At 40.5% G+C, this 26,263-nt stretch overlaps 1 protein-coding gene across 1 annotated transcript in view; it reads right to left on the bottom strand.

Moving 5' to 3' along the window:
- LOC131108158 (E3 ubiquitin-protein ligase NEURL1-like) overlaps positions 1-25,770 on the bottom strand; it is a 26,270-nt gene extending 500 nt beyond the window's left edge. Inside the window, exons 1-7 of the mRNA XM_058058980.1 lie at positions 25,385-25,770; positions 19,990-20,237; positions 19,596-19,917; positions 5,399-6,112; positions 3,840-3,950; positions 3,530-3,664; positions 1-2,778 (exon numbers count right to left, since the gene is read on the bottom strand). The exon at positions 1-2,778 is cut by the window's left edge and continues 500 nt beyond it. Of these exons, the coding sequence (XP_057914963.1) occupies positions 2,552-2,778; positions 3,530-3,664; positions 3,840-3,950; positions 5,399-6,112; positions 19,596-19,917; positions 19,990-20,237; positions 25,385-25,409 (1,782 nt within the window). The 5' untranslated portion in view covers positions 25,410-25,770 and the 3' untranslated portion in view covers positions 1-2,551. The remainder of the gene's footprint in view (positions 2,779-3,529; positions 3,665-3,839; positions 3,951-5,398; positions 6,113-19,595; positions 19,918-19,989; positions 20,238-25,384) is intronic.
- Positions 25,771-26,263: the final 493 nt, after the last annotated feature.

Here is a 26,263-nt window from a genome sequence, read left to right as displayed (position 1 = left end):
AAAACATATTTTCTTCTAATATCTTTTCCATGATATTCCGGAGTGTCCCAGTAATATTTATACTTCAAAAATCGATTTTCCCATAGTATTATATCTTTATGCTTACTATCTTTATTACTATTTTCGTACTACAAGTTTTTCACAACTTAATTTTCCAATTTTTTTGGAAAATTTATAATTTAAATTATATTGGAAAATACTTTTTCTCCCACAAAGAATTTTGCCTTTTCGTAAAATGACTACCCTTGTGAAATATTGTTGTTTTGGATTGTTTTCTTGTTTAGTCATGTGTTTTTTACATGTGCTGAGGGTCTACAAAGCAATATTGATGCCCCTGGGCCGCATGTTGGACACCCCTACTCCATTCCAAATTTGTTCCTTCCGATGATGAAATTGAGGAGAGAAGCAGCAGTGCGGTGACCCGATGAAGGCAATTCAACGCTTCCATGAATTCAAGCGTGCTTCATCAAAACAAGCGTATTAACTCGTGTGACGTGTCTACAAAGTGACGATAATAACAAAAAAAAAGGGCTGAAAATAGCTTTCAGCACTCTGCCGCGGATATGCAAATGAGAAGCAAGAAAAAAAGCAATGCATCCTTGTCGCTCGACGCAAGCAAACGTTCCACTTGAGCGAAGTAAACAAAGCCACCTGGCGCTATTTGTCACCTCATCGCGCTTTTTATTTGCATCGCTTTTATCCAATTGCAGCCACTTTCACCTTTTTAATGCTTGTTCTTCTTCTGCTGTGGGGACGCTGCACAGCACGTGGAGAGCATATTTGTGGTGTAGGTCATGTAAACAAGGACGTTCTCGTCCCCCTGGCCCGTTTCTCTGCACATTATCATTATTATTGGCATTATTATTATTATTATTATTATTATTGCAGCAGCACCTCCACCGTGAACAGGGATTCTTCTTTATACATTTTTATCATTGTGAGAAAAAACTCACATGACGATATTTGAAAAACGGTTGTAATATTATGAGAGAGACAATTTAATTATGAATTATCCAACCAGTTGCAGTTATCCAACAAGGAAAACAAAAAGGAATATCAGAAAAACAGTCGTCAAATTTTTACGATGAAATTTTTTTTTCTCTTAAATTGCTTGTAAATTTAAGAGAAAAAAGTTGTAAATTTACAAGATCAAACAACGGCCACAAGTCCCCCCTTTTCATAGCCGTCTCAGGTAATGCCTGTTATAATGCAGTATTTTAATCGTCGGATATTTCAAAAATAACGTCGCAAATTTAAAAGAAAATCGTAAAAAAAAAAAATCATAATATAACCTTTCTCTTAAACGTATGACTTTTTTCTCACAAATTTTGTAAGAAATTTATGACTTTATTCTCAAAAATGATTTTATCGTAACAGGCATCGCCTGAGACGGCTATGAAAAGCCTGTTTTACTGTTTTTTTTTTTTTTTTTTTACTTTTTTCTCATAAATGTACAACTTTTTGGTGATAAATTTATGACTTTTTTCTTGTAACATTAAAAAAATTCATTAAGTCTAACTTTTCTGAGCATTTTTTTCAGAATTTTTTTTTGACTTTAAAAAAAAACAATTTTAATTTAAAAATTTAAAAAAGTAATGAAAAAAATTTTGAGGATAAATTCGTAAATTCAACAATTTGATGAAAATTTTTTTTCTCTTAAATTGCTTGCAAATTTAAGAGAAAAAAAATCATAATATAACCTTTCTCTTAAATGTATGACTTTTTTCTCACAAATTTTGTAAGAAATTTATGACTTTATTCTCAAAAATGATTTTATCGTAACAGGCATCGCCTGAGACGGCTATGAAAAGGGGGGACTTTTCCTTGGCTTGTTTTACGTTTTTTTTTTTTTTTTTAAACTTTTTTCTCATAAATGTCAACTTTTTGGTGATAAATTTATGACTTTTGTCTTGTAACATTTAAAAAATTCATTAAGTCTAACTTTTCTGAGCATTTTTTTCAGAAAATGTTTTTGGACTTTAAAAAAAAAAAATAAAAAATTAAAAAAAATTTAAAAAGTAATGAAAAAAGTTTCGAGGATAAATTTGTAAATTCAACAATTTTTTGTTTCAATGTGGCCCTAACATGAGTGATGCTCTGTGGTATTAATGCACTTTAGTGTGTTGAAGCAAGTAGCAGCAGCACCGTTAAGTTTGAGCTCCACTGCTTAGCCTGCTAGCGCTAACAATCCTGTGGGTGTCGACACGGCTTCATCAACTCTCCTTGTGATAATGGCGGCCTGTCCTGGTCGCTCCAACTGGACTACCTTGCAGGAAAATCGTGTTAAAAAGCCTTAAAAAAATAAGTGACCGTCTCCCTCAATCATCTTTGATGATATAAACATCATATTTACATTTCTTTCTTTTTTGCTTTGACATAAAATAACAATCCCTGATGTTTGATTCGCTAAAAGGAGTGTTCATCGAGCACCACGCCTGCTACGTAAAGAAGGTGACGTCCAAGAATGGCCGACGCATCTCAATGGCTCCACCCGTTTAAGGTACCGTACCACTGTGCTGGCTCGTCCAGCAGATGGCGACCCAAAGCTCCTTCAGGAACCGCGGTAGGCCTTGATAATGTCCTTGATCTTCTTGCGGCAGATGGGACACGGCGAATTGTCATTCTTCAGTTTCAATGCGCACTTGTAGCACAGACACATGTGGCCACAGGCGTACAGCACCGTGTCCACCATGTTGTCGTAGCAAATGGCGCACTCCTCCGACGCCGGCACCGAGGGCGGAGCTTCCACGATGTAGGCGGGAGACATCAGCTCCGTGTCTGACAAGAAGGGAAGAACAGGAAATGTCTTAATGTCTTAATAAAGTACATGGCATAAAAATATGAAGTACTGCAAATTTAATAAAACCAAAACTTAAACTAAAAAAAGGAAATAAAACGTTCTTCCCATGAGCTTTCTTTTTCTTATAATATTACAACTTTATTACCATAATATTTGGACTTAATTCTAGTAATATTAAAACTATTATTTTGTCAATATAACACAATATTTTTTTTAATATTTTTTATTTTAACAATAATTTCCTTTAATAGTTCAACTTTGCTTCTAAAATTATGTTCATTTTTCACATAATATGACACTTTTAAATGTTAATAAATGTTTTGTTTGTTTCTCACAATATTAAAATGTTATTATTTAGTTTAATATTTTTTTAACCAACAGTTTTGGAAATTATGATTTACTAAATAATTTATTTTAATATTTGACTTTGCTTCTAAAATGATATTGTTTTTTCCACATATTAAAATGCATGTAAAAATTGATATATTGAAAAATTGAAAATATTAAAATGTGATGCTAATAAAAGTTTGGCTTGTTTTTCATATAATATATGATACATAATATGACAGTGACATTTTTTCCCCTAACATTGAGTTTTTATGCTCATAATATTTGGTTTATTTCTCATAATATGAGAAATATAGTTGTAAAAATAGTTTTAACATTTTCAAAGAGTATGGTAAGAATTTGAAAAACATCAAAAATAATTTTAAAAAAAAAAGGGCGCACCTGTGGTCGCTGAAGGCTGGGACGAGCGGGAATTGAGCAGGTTGTCGTAGACGGTGGTGAGGTTGAACTCGGAGTCGTTGCTGGAAGCCACACTGCTGCGCGACCGCAACGGCGACGAACTTTGGAGAGATGAGCCTGAACATCGACAACAACACATCAAGAAGGACTCTTTTATCGTGTACGGTACTTGTTTAGTTCTTTGACATACTTCTTTTTACACTTGGATGATGTGTGATCATGGAAAAGAGTATCAAAAACACGCTGAAGTAAAAAAACATAAAAAGACAAAGTATGAGTTTTTGGCGTATACCTGTGGGCGAAGGAAGGTTGGGGTGGGAATCGAGGGGCGTCTCTTGGACCGTATTGAGTTTGGGTGGTAAAGTGTGGCCTCCATGTTGGACATCTGAGTCTAGAGATGAGCCTAAAATGGATGACATGTGTCACAGACATGGACATGGAGACATGGAGGTAACATGACAGTAGGAGCAATGTCTTTTAACAAGGATACAAAAACACTACAGCCGAGGCACGGTTAGAGGAGTAAAATACGCGCGAGTCACTTAATAATTTCTTAGTATGTTGATTACAATTCTAATAAAATGTAAACTTTGATTGCGTTTAAACAAGAAAGAAATGTGAGAAAATGAAAAAGTTAAGAATAGAAAAAATAGAAAGTTAAGAATAGAAATTATGAAAAATTAAGTTGGCTACTTTGCCGATTTCACTTTTTGGCTATTTTGGGAACCATCAACGGCATAAAGGAGGGAACACTGTCTGACAGACTGACTCACTGTGTCATCTTATAAGAAACACAAAAGTCATCACACAGCAACTTAACACTCAAAACTTTGCAGATTTCACTTATGGCAGGCTATTTTGGGAACCTATGAACGGCATAAAGGACGGAACACTGTCTGACAGACTGACTCACTGTCATCTTACAAGAAATACAAAACTCATCACGCAGCAACTTAACACTCAAAACTTTGCAGATTTCACTTATTGCAGGCCATTTTGGGAACCTATCAACGGCATAAAGGAGGGAACACTGTCTGACAGACTGACTCACTGTCATCTTACAAGAAATACAAAACTCATCACGCAGCAACTTAACACTCAAAACTTTGCCGATTTCACTTATGGCAGGCTATTTTGGGAACCGATCAACGGCATAAAGGATGGAACGGTGTCTGACAGACTGACTCACTGTCATCTTACAAGAAACACAAAACTCATCACGCAGCAACTTAACACTCAAAACTTTGCAGATTTCACTTATGGCAGGCTGTTTTGGGAACCTATCAACGGCATAAAGGAGGGAACACTGTCTGACAGACTGACTCACTGTCATTTTACAAGAAATACAAAACTCATCACGCAGCAACTTAACACTCAAAAGGTAGCTAAGAAATATATGAGTTTAAAATGAAAAATGATCATTTTATATATATCCCACAATGCCTAGCGTTTCATTCTAAGCCGATTCCTTCAGCTGCCTTTGTCCACCAGAGGGAGCCAGAGGCGCCTTCGGCTCACATGGAAGCAACACAGTCCCGTCTGTTCCACTTGACCAAACTCGTCCGCGACACGGACCGTCAATCGGCTGGCTGGCTACACGTCTCCATGGCAACCGGGCAGCGAGTGGGCGGGTGGAGACGCGCCTCCCTCCTTCCCCTCTCCCCTGTGTTCTCCCGCAGCTTGAGTGGGAAACGTCTGGAGAAGATTTCCAAGTGAAGGAGAGGAGGAGGAAGGACGGAGGACGGATGCCAAGGGAACGCTCAGTGGGTGGACGCCCCGCATCTTCAAGCTCAGTGCAATTACGTTCAATAATGCATGATCACGAAGAACTCTGCAGCGAGGCCAACTAACCTAAGATGTTGAGTTGTGAGACGTTGCTATGGAGACCAAAAAACATCCACAGCGGCTTGGAGTTGTCCACGCACAGCTGCATCCCCACGCCGACGCCATTGTGGCTCATCATGACTTCCCCGTCCTCGTTGACAACGAAGCTGAGGACGTCGTTGTTTTGCAGCCGCACCGCCACCTTGTCCACCGCCCAGAACTCCTTGCGGTCCACCAGAGAGTCCAGGCTGGACGGCAGGTCGCTGGGCCTGAGCGTGGCGGGGTCGCAGGACGTCACGCCGTAGGACAGAGAGCATCGGCCGCCGGTGCGCACCGTCACGTGCACGCTCTCCAAGCATTCCAGGGGCCGGCTAGTGAAGACCATGGTCCTGTCTTCGCCGGCGTGCGGCACCTGCACGGCCGTGTGAGGGTCCGGCAGGCGCACGTGCACGCCGTGGACCGGGTGCACGTGCAGGCCGGTGTCCAGGTTCTCGGGGAGCCGCGAGCGCCGTCGCTCGCCTTGAGAGTGTTGGCGCCAGTGGATGTCGTCAATGGAGTGATGAAGATGATCACGTTGTTGTTGATGATGATGATGATCATGATGGCCGCCATGTTCCTCGCAGCATTCGTCCATGTGCAAACCAAACATGCTGAGGGGGAGGGGGGCGCCGCGCTTCCTTTGCTGGGACGTTTTGCGTCTGATGCTGAGAGTCCCCAAGTCCTGTGGAACCACCTCGCTCTCTGTGGGCGTGAAAAATAACAAATTAAATTAAATTAAATTAAATTAAATTAAATTAAATTAAATTAAATTAAATTAAATTAAATTAAATTAAAATTAAAATAATATAAAACTACATGTAAACAAATAAAATGCATAATAACCTCATAAATATGATAACATTCAAAGCTAAAAATATATAATAAATAAATAAATAATAAAAATGATGCGGTAAAATAATATAATAGAATATGTAATAAATAAAATAATAATGCATAATATAATAAAATAATAATATAAAATGCATAATAAAATACAACTAATAAAATATTTCTGACCAAAAATGTAATAATAAAATCAACATGACACAAATACATAGAAAATAACAGCAATATAAAAAATAAAATGTAATTACATTAAATGCATCATAAAGAAATACAATAATAATAATAAATAACAGAATAAAACAAAGATGAAAAACGGTGATGAAAATAAAATAAAAACCAAAATGAAATAAGAAAAAAAATTAAACCAATGAAAAATATTATATATGATATATAAATAAATATATAAAATAAAAATAAAAATAAAAATAAATATATAAAATAAAAATAAAAATAAAAATAAAAATAAAAATAAAAATAAAAATAAAAATAAAAATAAAAATAAAAATAAAAATAAAAATAAAAATAAAAATAAAAATAAAAATTAAAATAAAAATTAAAATAAAAATTAAAATAAAAATTAAAATAATAATAATAATAATAACAATAATAATAATAATAATAATCTCAAAAACTTCCCCACTTTCTCCCTGTCAGCAAGCCAATCGCACAAATGGCTTTGACTTAGTTTTTATGCCGGATACCTGGGAATCAAACCCATGAAAGGCAGAAGCGTGTACCGTTGGAGCACCAAGCACACCTCGATAAAACGCATCAGAAAAGCCCAATAAAATATGGTAGCCTATAGATGACTGTTATCATAACACATAACAGTGCGGCCATGTTGTATATTAGACTGTATAAAGTATAAATAACGAGGCCATGTTTCTTTGTATGAATCCTGCCCGGTGGCTAAGTGTTGTGTAAGCGCTTTGCCACCATTGGAGATGTTTACATAACAAACCCTGGCGGTGACTTTATTGGCTGTTAGCGTGTTGGCGTGAGCCGTGATCGCATGTCGGGTCAAACGAAGCGACACCCCCCCCCCCCCCCTCCATAAGTCTCCCGGCGTCAAAATAGGAACTATAAAGCGCGTCTTTCCGTGTGGCGCGGCCACGTTTAGCACGTTCCTCAAACCGAAGCTAAAGTTAGACAGGAGATGAGAGACGCGGCAGCTTTGGGTTTCCCCCCCCTGGGACAGCGAAGGAGGGGTGGGGGCTGGGGGGGGGGGGGCAAACCTCACCTTTTATCACCCAGAGAGAGCACATCTCCGGCCAGTTGCTGATAAACTCCTTCAACTCAATTACTTCCTCTGTAAAGAGTGTGCACTAGCTTCTTATTCTTAGCACGCTTATCGCTCCAGATAGCTTCTATTCTTGCCTTTATGTCGTCTGTCCTGCGTTGACATCTTCTCCTTGCAGGCTGCATAAAAAAGATGCTAACATATGGGAACGACCTGATGAATTGTTGACCTCCTATCATTGCATCATCAACACCTTAACGATGCGTTTAGGGCACACGCGTACACGCTTAGCACTTTGTATTATAAGTGCAGACCGCCAACTAAACCAAGCCTTGCATCTGTCTGCACTTATTATATGGACGCCGCACGGTGGACGAGTGGATAGCATGTTGGCCACACAGTAAGGACATTTGGAAGAACTGGGTTCGGATCTCCAGATTGAATCCCTGCGTGGAGTATGCATATAATATTCTACACCTAGACAAAATCATGTTTGAAATATATATAGTTTTCATCCAGTTATTGCAATATTACTATTACTATTATACCTTAAACCTTATATAATGACTACTAAGGTTAATACATTTGTTGATATGGGCTATTCATTCATTTATCCTTACGAGGGTCGTGGAGGGTGCTGGAGCCTATCCCAGCTGCCTTCAGGCAAGAGGCGGGCCAGCCAATCACAGAGCACATATAGACAAACAACCATTCACACTCACATTCATACCTATGGACAATTTGGAGTGGCCAATTAACCTAGCATGTTTTTGGAATGTGGGAGGAAACTGGAGAGAGATGGCCAAGGGTGGAATTGAACACTGGTCTCCTAGCTGTGAAGTCTGCGTGCTAACCACTCATCCACCGTGCAGCGATATGGGCTATATAACATCAAAATAATGCAGACATTATTTCACCTTATTTATTTACCTTATTTATTTACCTTATCTCATTATGAAGATTGAATTGTCTCACAGGGCTGCACGGCGGCCTCACAGCTCGGGAGACCTGAGTTCAATTCCACCGTCCGACCATCTCTGTGTGCATGTTCTCCCCGTGCATGCGTGGGTTTTTTATCCGGGTACTCCGGTTTCCTCCCACATTCCAAAAATATGCTAGCTTAATTGGCGCATTTTGCCTGAAGACAGCTGGGATAGGCTCCAGCACCCCCTGCGACTCTTGTGAGGATAAGTGGTAGAAAAATGAATGAATGGTCTCACCTGCCGACATCACGAGCAAGCGGTGGAGGCTAAAAACGTAATGGGAATCAAGCGCCGTCCTGTTTCTTTTTAAGAGGAAGATTAAGATTAAGATATTCCTTTATTCGTCCCTCAGTGGGGAAAAACGGGTGAGACCAAGGGGAGCGCTAACGAGTGGGACTGGGATTCAGACTCGGTATTGTGTTTCTGAACCTTAAACAGTTTAATAGTTTTTGGTTATTTTTTCTTCGTGCTGAGGAATGGAGTGAAAGCACGCAAGACCAGCACTTCGGTCCTGCGAGTCCCGCGAGTCTCGTAACGACTGTCGGTTTCATAAAAGCCGGCAGCTTAAAGACGCCATAATTGAGTCTTTTAAAAAGTGCTGCGGTGTGTTGAGATTAGCACGTAGCCAACACAATGGCGATTATATCCTACATTGACGTGTTCAATAAACGTTTTGCTCGGCGGCCGGCGAGTCTGAAGCGGGAAACAAAGACGTGATTAAGTGCGGGGATGAAGTGGAAAGGATGAAGTGGTCCTTAAAGAAGCAAAAAGTAAAAAAAAAAAAAAAAGCTTTTCAATCTCCTGAGAAAAGCGATGTCAAGTCAAGTAGTGAAATACGTCAACACTGACCTTCTCGTTAAGTTGGGGGTGTCCTAACTTCTTTCACTAAAATGTAACAGGCATTAAAAAAAAAAAATTACCATTTCCACACTATGAGGTGCACTTGAATGCCTTTCATTTTCTCAAAAATCAACAATGCGCATTATGTAAGTTCTAAAATCTGTAAAAAAATGTTGTTGTGCCGCTTTGGTAAGTGCTCCGCTAGATTGACCGTGGGACTACTTCCTGCTTACACAAGGATGGAGGACAACACGTACGCTGGCAACGATAAACCAATCGGACAACAATACATAACCCTAAAAATAACCAAGACTTGCTCCACCCTTTAAAGATTGCGTTGCAATTACTTCTAGAAATGTACCTGCTGTGACACGTCACCTTAGGTTTGGCACCCTCAACCACAAACTGGAAGAGCCAGTTGCTACCCAAACATTACCGTCAAGGCAAAAGATGCTCGTCCGGATTGAAAAGAAGCCACGAATGCCATCCTGCTTGACGGCGACACAAACGTCTAACCTGGCATGAAGGTTAGTCTCACGTTCTAAAAATAAACACATGAAGAGCACCTGAACGACTTCATGGAGTTCCAATACAACGACTGCAACACAACGCCAGGAACCCCCATTACGGCTTAAACAGCTATCACTTACAAATTATCTAATTTACTAAAATTACTAATTTTCTGCAGAAAACAGTCAAATGGCATTTTTTGACCTTGAAAATAGAAAATAAATATTGTTCTGAGATTGTTTTTGCCCATTTTATTGTAAATAAATCACCCATTCTTTCCTTTTGTAAACAGGTTTAATGGGAACATCCAAGTATTAAATTATTATTTGTTATGAATAATTATTTATAATATTATTAATAATTATTAAATAATATTATAATAAAATAATGTAATATTACTATTATATAAAAATAATTATTTGTATATTATTAAAAACAGGTAAACAGTTTGTATACAGGTTTAATGGGAACATCCAAGTATTAAATTGTTATTTGTTATGAATAATTATTATTTATAATATTACTAATAATTATTAAATTTGAGAATAAAATAATGTAATATTACTATTATATAAAATAATTATTTGTATATTATTAAAAACAGGTAAACAGTTTTAATGGGAACATCCAAGTATTAAATTGTTATTTGTTACGAATAATTATTATTTATAATATTATTAATAATTATTAAATAATATTATAATAAAATAATGTAATATTACTATTATATAAAATAATTATTTGTATATTATTAAAAACAGATTAAACAGTTTGTAAACAGTTTTAATGGGAACATCCAAGTATTAAATTGTTATTTGTTACGAATAATTATTATTTATAATATTATTAATAATTATTAAATAATATTATAATAAAATTATGTAATATTACTTTTACATAAAAATAATTATTTGTATATTATTAAAAAGAATACCTTGAAAATACTCTCCTACAAGTGTATATAAAAATATATAATGGATGAAATTGTGTAGATACAGACATACACAGCTAACAGACACAATAGAAAGCTCAGCTCAGTTTTTTGGTATCAATGTGCTGCACCCCATCACACTGAGAGCTGTTCCTAATGTTTTGGCTTCTCCAGTATTCAATAAATAGTGCAGGTGTACCTAATGTTGCGAAAGCACTAAAGTTTTGGCTACACGTGTATTTACTTTGTTCCTTGGCGTGGCAGCGAGGAATTAGGAGCTTTTGGACAAGAAGCGGTGGTGTGGTCAAAACTGCATGAAACGTACGCACATTGGCGCCCTTGCACATTTTGGGGATTTGCACTAAGCAGGGGGCCGATCCGGGACAACATGGAGAAGAGATGATTCTAAAGTGAAGTCATCTGTCCAGAGACGGCCTAAAAAGGGAGGCTTATGGTACAATAACAGAGGGGGATATGAAACTTTGCACGGTGGTGGAGTGGTGAGCACATAGGCCACACAGTCAGGAGTCTTGGGTTCAATTCTCTGCTTACGTGGGTTTTCTCCAGATACTCCGGTTTCCTCCCCCATTCCAAAAACATGTTAGCTTCATTGGCTATTCCATGCAGCTAGCGAGAAACAACAGGTTTAGCACGGCCTCGAACCAGTCGTGTCAAGCCAGATGCTTTTTACCTAAAAAAGGCATCCCCTATCTCCGTGTGGACCTGAGGAGAGGTTACAAGCTCCAGTGGTTTTCTAAAGTGGAGACCTTGGGAAATGGTCTCCACTTTCTAATCAGGTTTAAATGTTCATTCCCTTGAAAAGAATCCTTAGTTTATCTTTCAAGTGATTTATTGCTTTGATCAGCACTGAATGTTTGCAGGACAAAAAGGAACAACACTGCTTCATTGTGATTTGGAGTAATAATTCTAGAAGAAAACGGCTAAATGATGACAACATATTTGCCTTTCCACCTCGCTGATATCTGCTTGCCTCTGGCTGGAAACACGCTGATAGATGGCTTTGCATTTCATTAATACACCACGCTGTTGTTCTTGGACGGCTGGGATGTACGAGGCAGAGTTGACTTGAAAACAGACTCATTTACATTAAGTTTACATGTCAAAGAGCCAGGAAGTAGTAGGGGCATTTTTTAGAATTTGACAACACGGTCAAAACAATTCTTGTGCAACTGCAAAAACGAATATACAAGCCCGGCCAGGAAGTCTGCTGTAATTTAGCAGAAGTCTTCCATGATCTCAGGAAGTCTCATGTGATTTAGCAAAACTCTCATATGATCTCAGGAAGTATCACACGATTTAGCAGAAGTTTCACATGATCTCAGGAAGTCTCACGTGATTTAGCAGAAGTCTCATATGATCTCAGGAAGTCTCACATGATTTAGCAGAAGTCTCACAACATCTCAGAAAGTCTCACATGATTTAGCAGAAGTCTCACATGATCCCATTAGGTCTCACATGATCTCAGGAAGTTTCACGTGATTATCAGAAGTCTCACGTGATCTCAGGAAGTCTCACATGATTTAGCACAAGTCTCACATGATCTCAGGAAGTCTCACGGGATTTATCAGAAGTCTCACATGATCTCAGGAAGTCTCATGTGATTTATCGGAAGTCTCACATGATCTCAGGAAGTCTCATGTGATTTATCGGAAGTCTCACATGATCTCAGGAAGTCTCATGTGATTTATCGGAAGTCTCACATGATCTCAGGATGTCTCACATGATTTAGCAGAAGTCTCACATGATCTCAAGAAGTCTCACGTGATTTATCAGAAGTCTCACATGATCTCAGGAAGTCTCACGTGATTTAGCAGAAGTCTCACATGATCTCAGGAAGTCTCATGTGATTTATCAGAAGTCTCACATGATCTCAGGAAGTCTCATGTGATTTATCAGAAGTCTCACATGATCTCAGGAAGTCTCACATTATATCAGGAAGTCTCACATGATCTCAGGAAGTCTCACGTGATTTAGCAGAAGTCTCACATGATCTCAGGAAGTCTCACATGATCTCAGGAAGTCTCACATGATCTCAGGAAGTCTCACGTGATTTATCAGAAGTCTCACATGATCTCAGGAAGTCTCACATGATCTCAGATTGTCTGACATGATTTAGCAGAAGTCTCACATGATCTCAGATTGTCTGACATGATTTAGCAGAAGTCTCACATGACCTGAGGAAGTCGCACGTGATTTTGCAAAAGTGTTGTAAGATTTAGCAGATATTCCACGTGCTTTAGTGTAAGCCTCGGGTGAGTCGACCACATCTCTTTGTGTGATTTAGGGATCTGAGGTGCAATGACGGCTCTATCTGCTATCTGCTATCTGATGGTATCAGTATTTTGTATAGTATGGACATAATGCTAGAATAGTAAACGCTTGTGCACTGAAAACGGGGGCATTATTCTTCCCTGCCGAGCACCAAGGTGACCCATGGTTGTATCTGCTGTGTGTATCTTGTGTCACTTGTAGGCAACAAAGTGACCCCTCTCTATTTAAAGCTATCTTATCCCCAAATCAAACATGGCTACATAATCTCTTATTGACACGTGAAACAATAAGCAAGTGCGCTTTGTAATGCTCCAAAAATAAGCAACAAGGGGGGGTGGGGGGGGGGGGTACTGTTGACTGACTTCACTGCATCTCTATGCTGATGTCTCACTCTCACCTATCTTGAAGATCCGGTTCATAGATTAGCCAAGCGTTACCGAGATGATGACAGTTGCATACCAGAGAGCTGATATAAAACTGAGATAGCGACGTGATGGATCTGGTAGAGGTGGAGGCGGGAATTATTCACAATGCCGCATCTCTGACCACGGATTTCATCTCGAGAAGTCTCGCTTGATTTGAGGAAGTCTTCCTTGATTTTGCAGAACTCTTGGGTGACTAAGACATTTTTCATGAGTAGCGTGTGAGTGATTTTGCAGAACTCTTGCAAGACGTGTGGAAGTCTTGCGTGATCTTGCACAAAGTCTCGTGAGATCTGAGAAAACGTGATTTGGCAAAAGCTTACAAGACTTTCAAAAATCTTACACTACTTAGCAAAAGTCTTGCGCAATTTGAAGAAGCCTTGCGTGATTGAGCAGAGGTCTAAAGGGATTTTGTGGAAGTCTTATGTGAGTTGGTGGACATCTCGCAAGATTTGAGGAAGTGTTATTTAAGTCTGACAAACGTCTTAACAAATGTCTCACAAGATTAGCGGAAGTGAATGAATGCAAGTCTAACGTGATGTAATGAAAGACTCCCAAGATTTTTCAAGATTTGGTGAAAATCTCACGTGACTTAGCAACAGTCTCACAGGATTTGAGGAAGACTTGCATGATTTAGCGGGTTGCAGGTGATTTACTACAAGTCTCAAGTGATTTTGCAGAAGTCTTGTGATATTTTGTGCAAATTTTGCAAGATTTGTCTGGGAAGATTTACAAGAGTTTGCAAAAATCTTACCAGATTTGACCAAGTCTTTATTCAGTGGAAGATTTGAAGAGGTCCCACATGATTTAGAAGAAGCCTTGCATTATTGAGTAAAACTCTTGCAGGATTTAGCAGAAGTCTTTGAAGATGTGAGGAAATCTTACATGATTTAGAGGGCGTTGTGTATGATTTAGCCAAGTATTGTGATTTATTTGAACTCTTGCAAGATTTGTGGAACTCTTGCGCAACTTAGAGAAAGTCCTGGGAGATTTTAGAAAGTCTCGCAAAATTTAGCAGCGGTCTCGATTTGTGAAGTCTTGCGTGATTTGACAAACGGCTGGCATGGATTCCTTGTGAGATTTTTTTGGACTTCTGATACAGAAATGTAGCAACACGTTCAAGGTACCGCTGTATAATGGAATCCATCCATAGTCTCTTCCTGTACAGCCAGAATATTTACAGCTGAAAACTTTTCTGCCGCAGTTGTCAAACTTCTAGATCTGTCTCCTGAGGTGGAAAGTCCTCAGAGTGTTACTGTACTAGCGTAAAAAAAAAAAAAAATTGTCTCCACTCCGGTCTTAATGTAATCTTATATGGAGGAATGACTGATGTCTTCATCACCGAAGAGCGACGGGCCCTCCCCTCCAAGACATTTCAAATTCTTCTCCTCTCCAAAGGCCACACAGACGAGTTGCAGACAATTGTAGCTGACGCCAGGCCTAGCGGAGCGCTAGCATCGTGTCAATGATTAAGTGACTCATCCCTTTCTAGTAAACAAAAACCCCTGGTGGAGTTTCTTGCATCCATCAAAAGACACCTTTGACTTGTTTGGCTTATATAAGTTGGCAGGAATCCATCATGCTTGAACAAAGCAGTGTGGTCTTCTGGGACTGGGAGACAAACACTTTGTGTTACATGCTTTTTTTTGACAGCGGGAATGCAGAAAATTCCCATATGTGATCCACTTTAGGGAAAAGTGCAGGTAGCGATGTGACCTAATTCTGGAATAAACTTAAGTTTTTGTTCTGTACAGAGGACTGAGTATTGTTTTAGCTGTGCTATGATGACCATACATACCGTCTAGCTACCTATGGGGGGGGTTACTGGTTTCAAGGTACGATACCACCAAGGCATGAAAGTCATGCAAATTTCAAAACCACTAAGATAGCGCCTCATACGTCCTCACAGTTGGAACCTGGCTTCCATGTATGAAAATCCCCGGCGTGGGCGGTGTTGCCAAAGTCCGGGTATATATAGCACCGGAGTTAGCTGCCTAGTTAGCACATAGCGGCGCCGGTGCGCCGGTATGAAGCGTTTACTCTCCAGCGAGCCACAACAGAAACCACTTAACCACGCCTCAGTTTCTAACAATCAGATCAGAAGATCCGGAAATGCAAGTTTGGAGAAAATTCTGTTGTTTTTTTGTGGAATTATTTATATAGTGGCCTTCTTGAGCCACTTTATTGCATTTATATATTATATAAATATAATAATATATATGATAATATATAATATAATATTTATACTTAAATTGCCGGATTCAGTATACCGCATTTTATTTATTATTTATTATTTATTTATAAATAATTTTGTTATTTTCCATTATAAATACATATGTTCCACTTTCATCGTGTTCTATTTTATGGTTAAAAATGACGGTTTTGACTTGACTTTTTTTTTTTTTTTTTTTTTAGATATTTCCAAACAACATATTTTCAAGATGTTTTTTTTTTTTTTAATTTGTGCTCATGCTTTGGCAGACGTACTAGCTTACATGAAAGGCAGATATTCTCATAGTTTTATCATCAGAAGACAAATAGTCAAGGAGTCCCATCAATTGTTTTTGTTTTTTGAAATTTCATGTCAGTCCGACTTATAGGGTGAAACTTTGGGGTTTAATAACAGCACCACATTGTTTATCATAAAAATAATAGCACGGACAACATAATAGGAGTAAACATTTTCACTCATTTTCACTATTTTGTGTGAAGATTTAGCTTACACAAAGCAAATTCCACAGCTGGACCATGCTGTCATTCTATCGTCAATCTATTTAGTATTTTTTATGTAATCAAACACGCTACATACAGCGCTGAGGCATTCTTTCTGCCAAAGTGCAGCAGACAAACACAACATAAAACACACTTGAGGACACTCTTTGTCAGATGCTTGTGTAAGAGCTTGTGTGTCTCAGATAAATAAAAAAAAAAAATCTGGGCAAAGTGCTCCGGCCCTTATTGACAAGTGTGATGATGTAAGAGATGTTTCCTAAATTGCCAAGAGCAATTAGATTTTAATAGTTTCATTTTGCATCTGCCCTTACGCAACATCCATTGCAGCTTTAAGGGCGGCTTACTGATCTGAGGCCAGCTAGCCCGGTCGCAGCGCTGCTCTTGAACGCAGCGTTATGTGCAAACAACAAATAAATGAATATAAACACGTTCACTGTCAAATTTCTAAGACAGAAATCTATTTTTATCTCTTTGCACAGCAATGAATTTGCTTGGGACAATAAAACAGGACCAATCAAACATCTGCAATTTAGCCATGTGATAATTCAACACAAACGATGAGATTGGTATGGGATGAGAACGACCAGACGTGCCCTGAACACACCTCCAGGGAGGCGTTCAGGAGGTATCCTTACCAGATACCCAACCACCTCATCCGGCTCCTCTCTATGCATCGGAGCAGCACTTCTACTTCCAGTTTCTCCCGAATGACAGTGCCGCCCCCCCTTATCTCCGAGGGAGAGCCCGGCCACCCGATGAAGAAAACTCATCGCAGGATCACAAGCGTCTTTAGCAGAACTCATGCGAGATTTGAGGACATCTCACAATTTAGTAGAAATCTGACAAGATTTAGAAATATGATTTGTGCAAGGCTGCACGGCGGTCGAGTGGTTAGCGCGCAGACCTCACAACTAGGACCCTGGTCGGGTTCAATTCCACCCTCGGTTTGCATGTTCTCCCCGTGCATGCATGGGTTTTCTCCGGGTATTCCGGTTTCCTCCCACATTCCAAAAACATGCTAGGTTAATTGGCGACTCTAAATTGTCCATAGGTGTGAATGTGAGTGTGAATGGTTGTTTGTCTATATGTGCCCTGTGATTGGCTGGCCACCAGTCCCTGCCTCTCGCCCGAAGACTGCTGGGATAGGCTCCAGCATGACCCTCGTGAGGATAAGCGGTCGAAAATGAATGAATGAACATGCATGCAATTTTAGCTTAAACATATCAGACTGTACTATGCCTTTGAACTTTAACACTCAGCAGATAAAAGAAGTGTTTTTTCCCCGATGGCTTTGGTCCAAGAAGCCCCCCCAAAACTAACACTAGCCCTATCAGCCGCATTCATCTCCCAAGTAAAACCAAGGTCATTCTCTCCCCTCCATGGATCCGACTCACAGCTCCACGCTCCATTTGTTTCTCCCTAAAACAACTGCTGCAGACGTGGACCGATGGGGAGATAACAGCAGGTGGAAATCGGGTTCGCTCTTGCAGCTGGCGCACTATCAGGACGCCAAATGCAAAACGGCACATGTGCAAGCCTGCTGTGCCATATTTTTGCAAAGCAGATTATACTTGCATGTAGCTGGAAGCACAATGGCTACTAACAAGCATGAAAAGACGGAAGATAAGCCAGAAATACAAACAAAGTATCACCCCCCCCCCACCACGTGACACATGATGTCACGTTCTGACTGTCATCCCAGGAGTGAGACATTCCACAGGCTCCATTGTCCTCAACAACAACAATAAAAATTTTTTTAAAAAAAAACACCCCAGCAGACCTGACATCATCGGCCCCCTCGGGATGACCAAGAGCTGCGTGCCGGGCAGCACCGCCAGGCCAGCGGACCCCCAGATAGTGGCACTCTGGTGCTGGGGAGCAGACATCACAACACCAGATAGCGAGGGCCTCAAATGAGGTTAAATGCTTTGTGAAGTCCAACATACGGGAGCCTCTTACATTTTTATTAGCAGCCTCTTTTTATTGGCTATTAGAAGAAAATACACACTAGAGGTGATTGAAAAGTAGCAAATTCAAAATAAAGCTGCATTTTTTCAACATTTTTGGTTTGTTCTAATTTTGTTTGTTTTGTATTTATTATTATTGTTTGTTTTGTATTTATTATTACTTTGGTACGAGGTACTTTGCACTTGCGGAATAACAAACAAAAACAGACTGTGTATATATATTTATACTGTATTCTGTATATTTTGTATTTTCATTTTTTAATAGATGTGTCTGCACCTACTTCACCAAAACAAATTCCTCGTATGTGTTTGATCATACCTGGTAATGGTATGGTAAAACAATTTCTGAGGTACATTTAAAAAAAAAAAAACAAAAAAAAAAACCTTCAACTGTATTATGGAAAGCAGGAAGTGAACAAATTTAACAGTTACAGATTGCAAAAGTACCAGATGGAGGGGTAGGACTTAATAAGTGACAAAAAAATAAAAAAATTATTTTTAATTTACAAAATTAAATCAATATATAAAACACTTAAATGATATTAGGAAAGCAGGAAGTGAACAAATGTAACAGTTACTGATTGTAAAAGTACCAGATGGAGGGGTAGGATTTAATAAGCTTTGCTTCTTCCTACTCCTTTTGGAACTGGGAACTGATTATGGGATGCACTCAATTGTAATCTGATGCATGTTCAAATGAAATTAAACCATTACCATTACCATTACCATTATTTTTCAATGTTTTTTTCATTGAACACATACTTTGGGCAACTACTAGCCCTAGTGGAGGATAAACAACATATTTGTTGCACATATTTGCACCTATTTACAAAATGCATGCTGGGAGCCGACACCACACCCGTCACTTGGAGTGCTTCCTGCTCCCCAGCATGCCTTGCGGCACTTTTTTTGTAAAAAGTTACTAAAGTTACATACACCCACAGGCCGTGTTTGAAACTCGCTTTGTCGGCTAAAATGGAAGCATAGCAGATTTGGACCTACATAGATTTGATTTTCATGTGGAATTTAAGCATACAAAAAAAGTTTGGGCAGTGTTCCAACACGAGAGGCTGAGCCCTTCTCGGAAATTCTTATTAATCCGTACTGGAAGAATAAAGTCGTTTTTTCCTGCATTGTTTTGAAAATGGGCCGCAGCTGTTTTTTCATCAATGCTTCTCCAAATTTTACGAGAAGTGACCCAGTGAGAAGATGCTGTTAACGATCGCACTTCTTTCATCCGGTGACCCTTTAGACTTTCCCAAAAAAATCATAAAAAAGCCTTTGGGGAGTTGTTGTTTGTGACTAACAAGTGTTGCGTTTACAACCTAGCTAATCTCCCACCATCTTTTTCCACTGAGCTATTTCGGGTGGGTGTGGGGAAGGTAGAACAGCTGAAGCATCAGATGGTGAAAAGTACTCACCGAGAAGCTGGACTCCTTTGGTCTGTCCGTAGACGTCAACGAGAACCCAGAGGCGACTCCAGGCGTCGACGTGACTGAACAGTCGCTTGGGGTTGCTGTTGTAGGCCTGGTAGAACACACGGCCCTTCTTGTTCACCCAGAAGGAGATGACGTTCCCCTTGTGGAGCAGCGCTTCTGGCAGGGCTTTCGCCCAGAAGCCGGGCTTTGCGGCCAAATCCGGACACGAATACTTGGGCAGCATTTCTGGGGTCATTTTGGACGGGTCGGTGGTTGTGAAGCCGATGCGTAGCGCGCCCTGCCAGGAGGGCTGGCTGTCGATGATCTGGAGGACGTTAAATCGGAAATAAGAAACCACGGTTGTTGCCGTAGAAGCTCTCAATGCTTCAATGCTCACCTCAAGTCGCACCACCTCATTGACCGCGACGGGTCTGTTGCTGAAGACGATGGCGTCGCAGAAGCTGGCCGTCCTCCTGGCGATCTTCTGTGAGGGGTCCACGATGATCTGCGCGCCCTTCGTCCTCGGGTGGAAGACCAGAGGTGCGCTGCTGGGGGCGTCTGCATATGGCTCGGGGCACGGGTAGACGCGCACCGTGGAATCGTAGTGGCGGTGCGTATGGTAGGGAGCCAGTCCCTGGATGGCACCTATGACACACAAATATTGTTCCATTTTTAATAATAAGGCCCAGAAATCACACCAAAATGTAATAGGATATTCCCGTATAAACACCTTATGCTATTAAACCAATACGCGCCATGACAGGAAATGACATTTGTGGCGCCCCCTATGGGTTGTGGTCAAAATGCTATGGAAGACATGTTTTGTCTTACGAGTGGTTAGCGTCCAAGGTTTATTTCGTCTTACGATGGAGTGGTTAGCGTCCAATATTTATTTCGTCTTACAATGGCCTGGTTAGCGTCCAAGGTTTATTTCGCCTTACGATGGAGTGGTTAGCGTCCAAGGTTTATTTCGTCTTACAATGGACTGGTTAGCGTCCGAGGTTTATTTCGTCTTACGATGGAGTGGTTAGCATCCAAGGATTATTTCGTCTTACGATGGACTTGTTAGCGTCCGAGGTTTATTTCGTCTTACGATGGAGTGATTAGCGTCCAAGGTTTATTTCGTCTTACAATGGAGTGGTTAACGTCCAAGGTTTATTTGGTCTTAAGATGGACTGGTTAGCGTCCAAGGTTTATTTCGTCTTACGATGGAGTGGTTAGCGTCCGAGGTTTATTTCGTCTTACGATGGAGTGGTTAGTGTCCGAGGTTTGTTTCGTCTTACGATGGACTGGTTAGCGTCCAAAGTTTATTTTGTCTTACGATGGACTTGTTAGTGTCCGAGGTTTATTTCGTCTTACGATGGAGTGGTTAGCGTCCAAGGATTATTTCGTCTTACGATGGAGTGGTTAGCGTCCAATATTTATTTCGTCTTACGATGGACTGGTTAGCGTCCAAGGTTTATTTCATCTTACGACAAGAGTGGTTAGCGTCCAATATTTATTTCGTCTTACGATGGACTTGTTAGCGTCCAAGGTTTATTTCATCTTACGACAAGAGTGGTTAGCGTCCAAAGTTTATTTCGTCTTACGATGGACTTGTTAGCGTCCAAGGTTTATTTCATCTTACGACAAGAGTGGTTAGCGTCCAAAGTTTATTTCGTCTTACGATGGACTTGTTAGCGTCCAAGGTTTATTTTTATTTTGTCTTACGATGGACTGGTTAGCGTCCAAAGTTTATTTTGTCTTACGATGGACTTGTTAGCGTCCAAGGTTTATTTCGTCTTACGATGGACTGGTTAGCGTCCAAGGTTTATTTCATCTTACGATGGAGTGGTTAGCGTCCAATGTTTATTTCATCTTACGATAGAGTGGTTAGCGTCCAATATTTATTTCATCTTACGATGGAGTGGTTAGCGTCCAATATTTATATCGTCTTACGATGGACTGGTTAGCGTCGAAGGTTTATTTTGTCTTACGATGGTGTGGCTAGCGTCCAAGGTTTATTTCGTCTTACGATGGACTGGTTAGCATCCAAGGTTTATTTCGTTTATTGGTTAGCGCCCCCTTACACTTGCATGTCGGCTAGGATTAACTTGAGCAGTTCATAGCCCACAAGCAGCTAAAATAGGCCGCAAAGAATGCAGGTAATGGAACGCACCCATTCTGCCTTTCGAAAAAGTGCCAACAACGCTTCGTTTAAATCATGTGACTTGCGTATTAACCCGGCTCGAGCTTATTATTGCTGTTATTAAAGTTGTTACGCCCAAGAACTACGTTACCGGCATAGTTACAGGCACACCTTGCCCCACCACAGCGACTAGCTACTGGCCAGCTAGCGACTAGCCTGCTATAGCGACTAGCTCACAATGCCTCAGGCCACCACCGGAAGCTAACGCTACACGTTGGAGATGCCGCCACTGCTGCTGTGTTTTTGAGTTTGAAAAAGTTAACACGAGGTTTAGCGTTCCTTTCTATGCTACGATGTGGAATCGATTCTTCTAGGTGGAATAGCTGTGTTGTGCATTAATTAGCCGTCTCTTTTTAGCTATATCTTTATAACGCACAGCAAAGAGAAAGATGTGTGTTTATGTATTACATAAGAATTGTGGATGATGGGAAACATTCCAAAAAAATTCCTTTAAGATGCCAAATTGTGTTCTTCAGGTTTTAATTACTGTGATATTTCCTCATTGCTTGACGTCAAACTTCCTTGTGTTTTTTACACCCACACTATTATTATCCTCGCTAACCTTTTTCCCCCTCCAACCTTGACAGGTCAAGAGGCTCGGGGCCTGGGTATGAATTATCAATCAGGGAGACAGCCGGGATTGGCAACATCTAATTGGCTGCCACCTCAGACATCACGGCTGCTGCTATTGGAAGAGAATGGAGTGTCAGCAGCAGATCAACATGTCCCACTTGGACAGTCCACATTTCATCTCCATCAGCCAAGACAAAGAGAGAGCCCCTTGTTGGCTGTAGAACAAATCTGGATTGTTCTACTCGCAACAATAAACACTTCCGCCATGCTGGATGTGTCGTGTAACGTCACGTCTTCTCGGAAGAACAAAACAGGACTGTCTTGCTTCTCGTGGTTGTTGTTGAACGTAATTGTTGTGTTTGACTAACAAAACACGTCAAGTTAAAAGATTCCTGAATCAATTTCCTGAATGTTCGCAAACTCAACATTTCAATAAGGAGACAAAAGCTATCTGCGGCTGCACAAGTGCTGCCGGACCTGGGGGAGCTGCGGTTCATTGACAAGACACATGAATTCCAACATGGACTCTGAACATGACCCCCCCCCCCCAACCCCCCAACTTTTTGAAACAGAGCCTACAATCAAGCATGTAAACGGCAGTGTCTGCATGAGTGCTGCTGCCATTGGGGGAACTACGGTTGATTGATGAGATGCATAAATTCCAACATGTACTGTGACCTTGTGCAACAGAACATGACCCCCCCCCCCCCCCACACACCTTTTTGAAACAGAGCCTACACTCAAGCATGTAAACGGCAGTGTCTGCATGAGTGCAGCAGCACTCATGCAGTGCTACTGTGACCTTGTGCAACAGAACATGACCCCCCCCCCCTTTATTTTTTTGAAACAGGGCCTACAGTCAGGCATGTACTAAATGGCAGTGTCTGCATGAGTGCTGCTGCCACTGGGGGAGCTACGGTTGATTGATGAGAAGCATAAATTCCAACATGTACTGTGACCTTGTGCAACAGAACATGACCCCCCCCCCCCTTTTTTTTAAACATAGCCTACAGTCAAGCATTTACTAAATGACAGTGTCTGCATGAGTGCTGCTGGCACTGGGGAAGCTGCGGCTCATTGACAAGAAACATGAATTCCGACATGTACTGTGACTTTGTGCAACAGAACATGACCCCCCCCCCCCCCTTTCTGTTAAACAGGGCCTACAGTCAGGCATGTACTAAATGGCAGTGTCTGCATGAGTGCCACTGGAACTGGGGAAGCTACGGTTCATTGACAAGAAACATGAATTCCAACATGGACTGTGACCTTGTGCAACATAACATGACCCCCCCCCCCCACCTTTTTGAAACAGAACCTACAGTCAAGTATGTAAACGGCAGCGTCTGCATGAGTGCTGCCGCCAATGGGGGAGCTGCGGTTCATGATGAGCATGATACACTGCAATTGTGCCATTTTTCCAACATAAGGAAACCTGCCCTGCGACCAGTCCAGGGTGTAGCTTGCCTCTCCCCAGAAGTCAGCTGGGGTAGGCTCCAGCATACCCCTGTGACCTTAGTGAGGATAAGCGGCATAGAAAATGGATGGATGGATGGATAATCGTCAATTCCACGGCCAAGAGGATTAAGGCCGTGCCAGGTAAGAACAATTTGGACAATAACGTCGGTGTGGTCGTTCACTTTCAGTGGATGATGAATCCATGCTGTCATACAGCTGTACACTGACTACTCTAAAGCATATTACTTTCTACAGTATTGCCCTTTGAAGAGATATACCGCTAAATATGTCTGAGATACGACAAGAGGATCAAGACGACACGACGGGATTGATTTTTGTGCTTCTCAACTTCCACGAGGATGAGCGGTGGAGAATTTTCCAACATAGCACCAATATCGCCACTCAACACCAACAAGACGCCCTCGAGGTGAAATTTGGCAGGGATGGAATCCATCTGTCTGTCTTGTCTGGTGGACCGGAATGCTCAGCAGCTCTGATTCACGGCGCAGCGTGTGAAACTGAGGCGCTGATACGGGAAAAACAACCGCTTTCGAGGTCAGATTCAACAATCCGCTGCTTTAAAACATGAGCAGCGTTTCCTGATTGTTGAATAAGACCTTGAAAGACAATACCCTGTTAGCTCTGATGAGCCAAACAAAGGCAAGCAACGCTTTGAGAGTAAAACTGATTTCCTAGTGACTTTGTTATGCCACTAAAGAAAGGTGCAAAGAGGTGATGATAACCATAGAACTGAAAACCAACTGTGATCTAAATGTAGCTCATCTTATCTAAGAATTATATTATAACATGACAGTTAAGAATGTTAAATACATGCAAAAAATGCTCCAGCTTGACCCTGGAACAGATTAATTGACTTTACATTATCTTTTATGGGGACAAATAGCTTGAAGAACAAGTTGCAAAGAGGTGATGATAACCATAGAACTGAAAACCAACTGTGATCTAAATGTAGCTCATCTTATCTAAGAATTATATTATAACATGACAGTTAAGAATGTTAAATACATGCAAAAAAGGCTCCAGCTTGACCCTGGAACAGATTAATTGACTTTTTTACATTATCTTCTATGGGGACAAATAGCTTGAAGAACAAGTTATACATCAAGGAATATTATCAAGGAACATGAGTGGATTTTGCCATTCAAGAAAATATATTAAAGATAGAAGAATAAATAAATAAACGTCTTTGGCTGTGAAGCATCACATGGAAAAGCTTCAAACGTTAAAAACAAGACAAAATGACAACAAAGTTTGCATGCAAACTATTTTCACAATAAGACAAAAAGCCTTGATAAAATACTTAAGTGAAGCTGCCAACATTTGATTATCTTTCAGAAGAAATACAAGAACTTGCATTTCAGGAATGGTTTATTTGCACAGCTTTTTTTTCATGTTTGATGCCAAAACTCGCCCTGGAGGATGTTAGCTAACTGCTACAATTACCAGCACGCCACTTGTACAAACATCAAGTCCTACAGTAATAATAACCATCATAGCAACAATAATAATAGCCATAATAGCCCTGAATTTAGCTGACATTTATTGGACTTACTGTTCCTGCTGTTCTGACCCCCCATCGCTGCTGTGGCTGGATGCAAGGTGCGTTCAGGGTCCTCTCGCCGCTTCAAACTTCACAGCGTATATACTGAACACGACCACGATGACGTTTCGCCTCGCGTCCCTGAACGTTTCATTCCACGGACGCGACGTCTTATCACGGCAAGTCCACGACGCGGGTTTGGGGTTGCCGGGGGATGTGTTTTGTCACACATGCCGCACAGGAGCCGCACACGCTACGCGAATGCAACATTTGCATAAAAGGTGCGAGTGGAGGCGGAGCTCCCGCTCTCCACGCTGCCGCACACGCAACTTGGCGTCGCGTTTGGGTGCGAGGCTTCGACATTGGAGTTGGACAATGCGGTTCGTTCCCACGTAGCATGCTGGGGACACCCGGTTGACCCGGAAGAGAAATCAGCCCTCATCTCACCCGTGGAGGAAGCACGGCGATTTTAACAATAATCATCAAGAAATATATTAAATTTATCAGGAATGACTTATTACTAAATTCATACTCAATTCATGACGCAATGTCACAGTTTGTACAAATTAATTTTCATTAAATTATTTATTTTAATTTAGAAAATAATTCGAATTAACTTCACATTGATCCTTCATATTTTTACTGATTTTGATATCTTTATTTAATATTTTTTATTTCATATTTGAAAAAAAAAATTAATGCCTATATGCACTACATCAGGGGTGTCAAAAGTGCGGCCCGGGGGCCAATGACAGCCAATTATTGTCCTTGAGCACATTGTAAAGTACAAAATAAACAGCAAAAATGGAAAAAAAAATATTTTTTTATGAGAATCGACACAAAATTTTAAGAAATTAAAGTAATAATATTAAGGAAAAAAACGGCATAAAG

The sequence above is a fragment of the Doryrhamphus excisus genome, chromosome 20 (assembly GCF_030265055.1).
Source record: "Doryrhamphus excisus isolate RoL2022-K1 chromosome 20, RoL_Dexc_1.0, whole genome shotgun sequence".
Taxonomy (NCBI): Eukaryota; Metazoa; Chordata; class Actinopteri; order Syngnathiformes; family Syngnathidae; genus Doryrhamphus; species Doryrhamphus excisus.
This window is presented reverse-complemented; position numbering and strand designations above follow the sequence as displayed.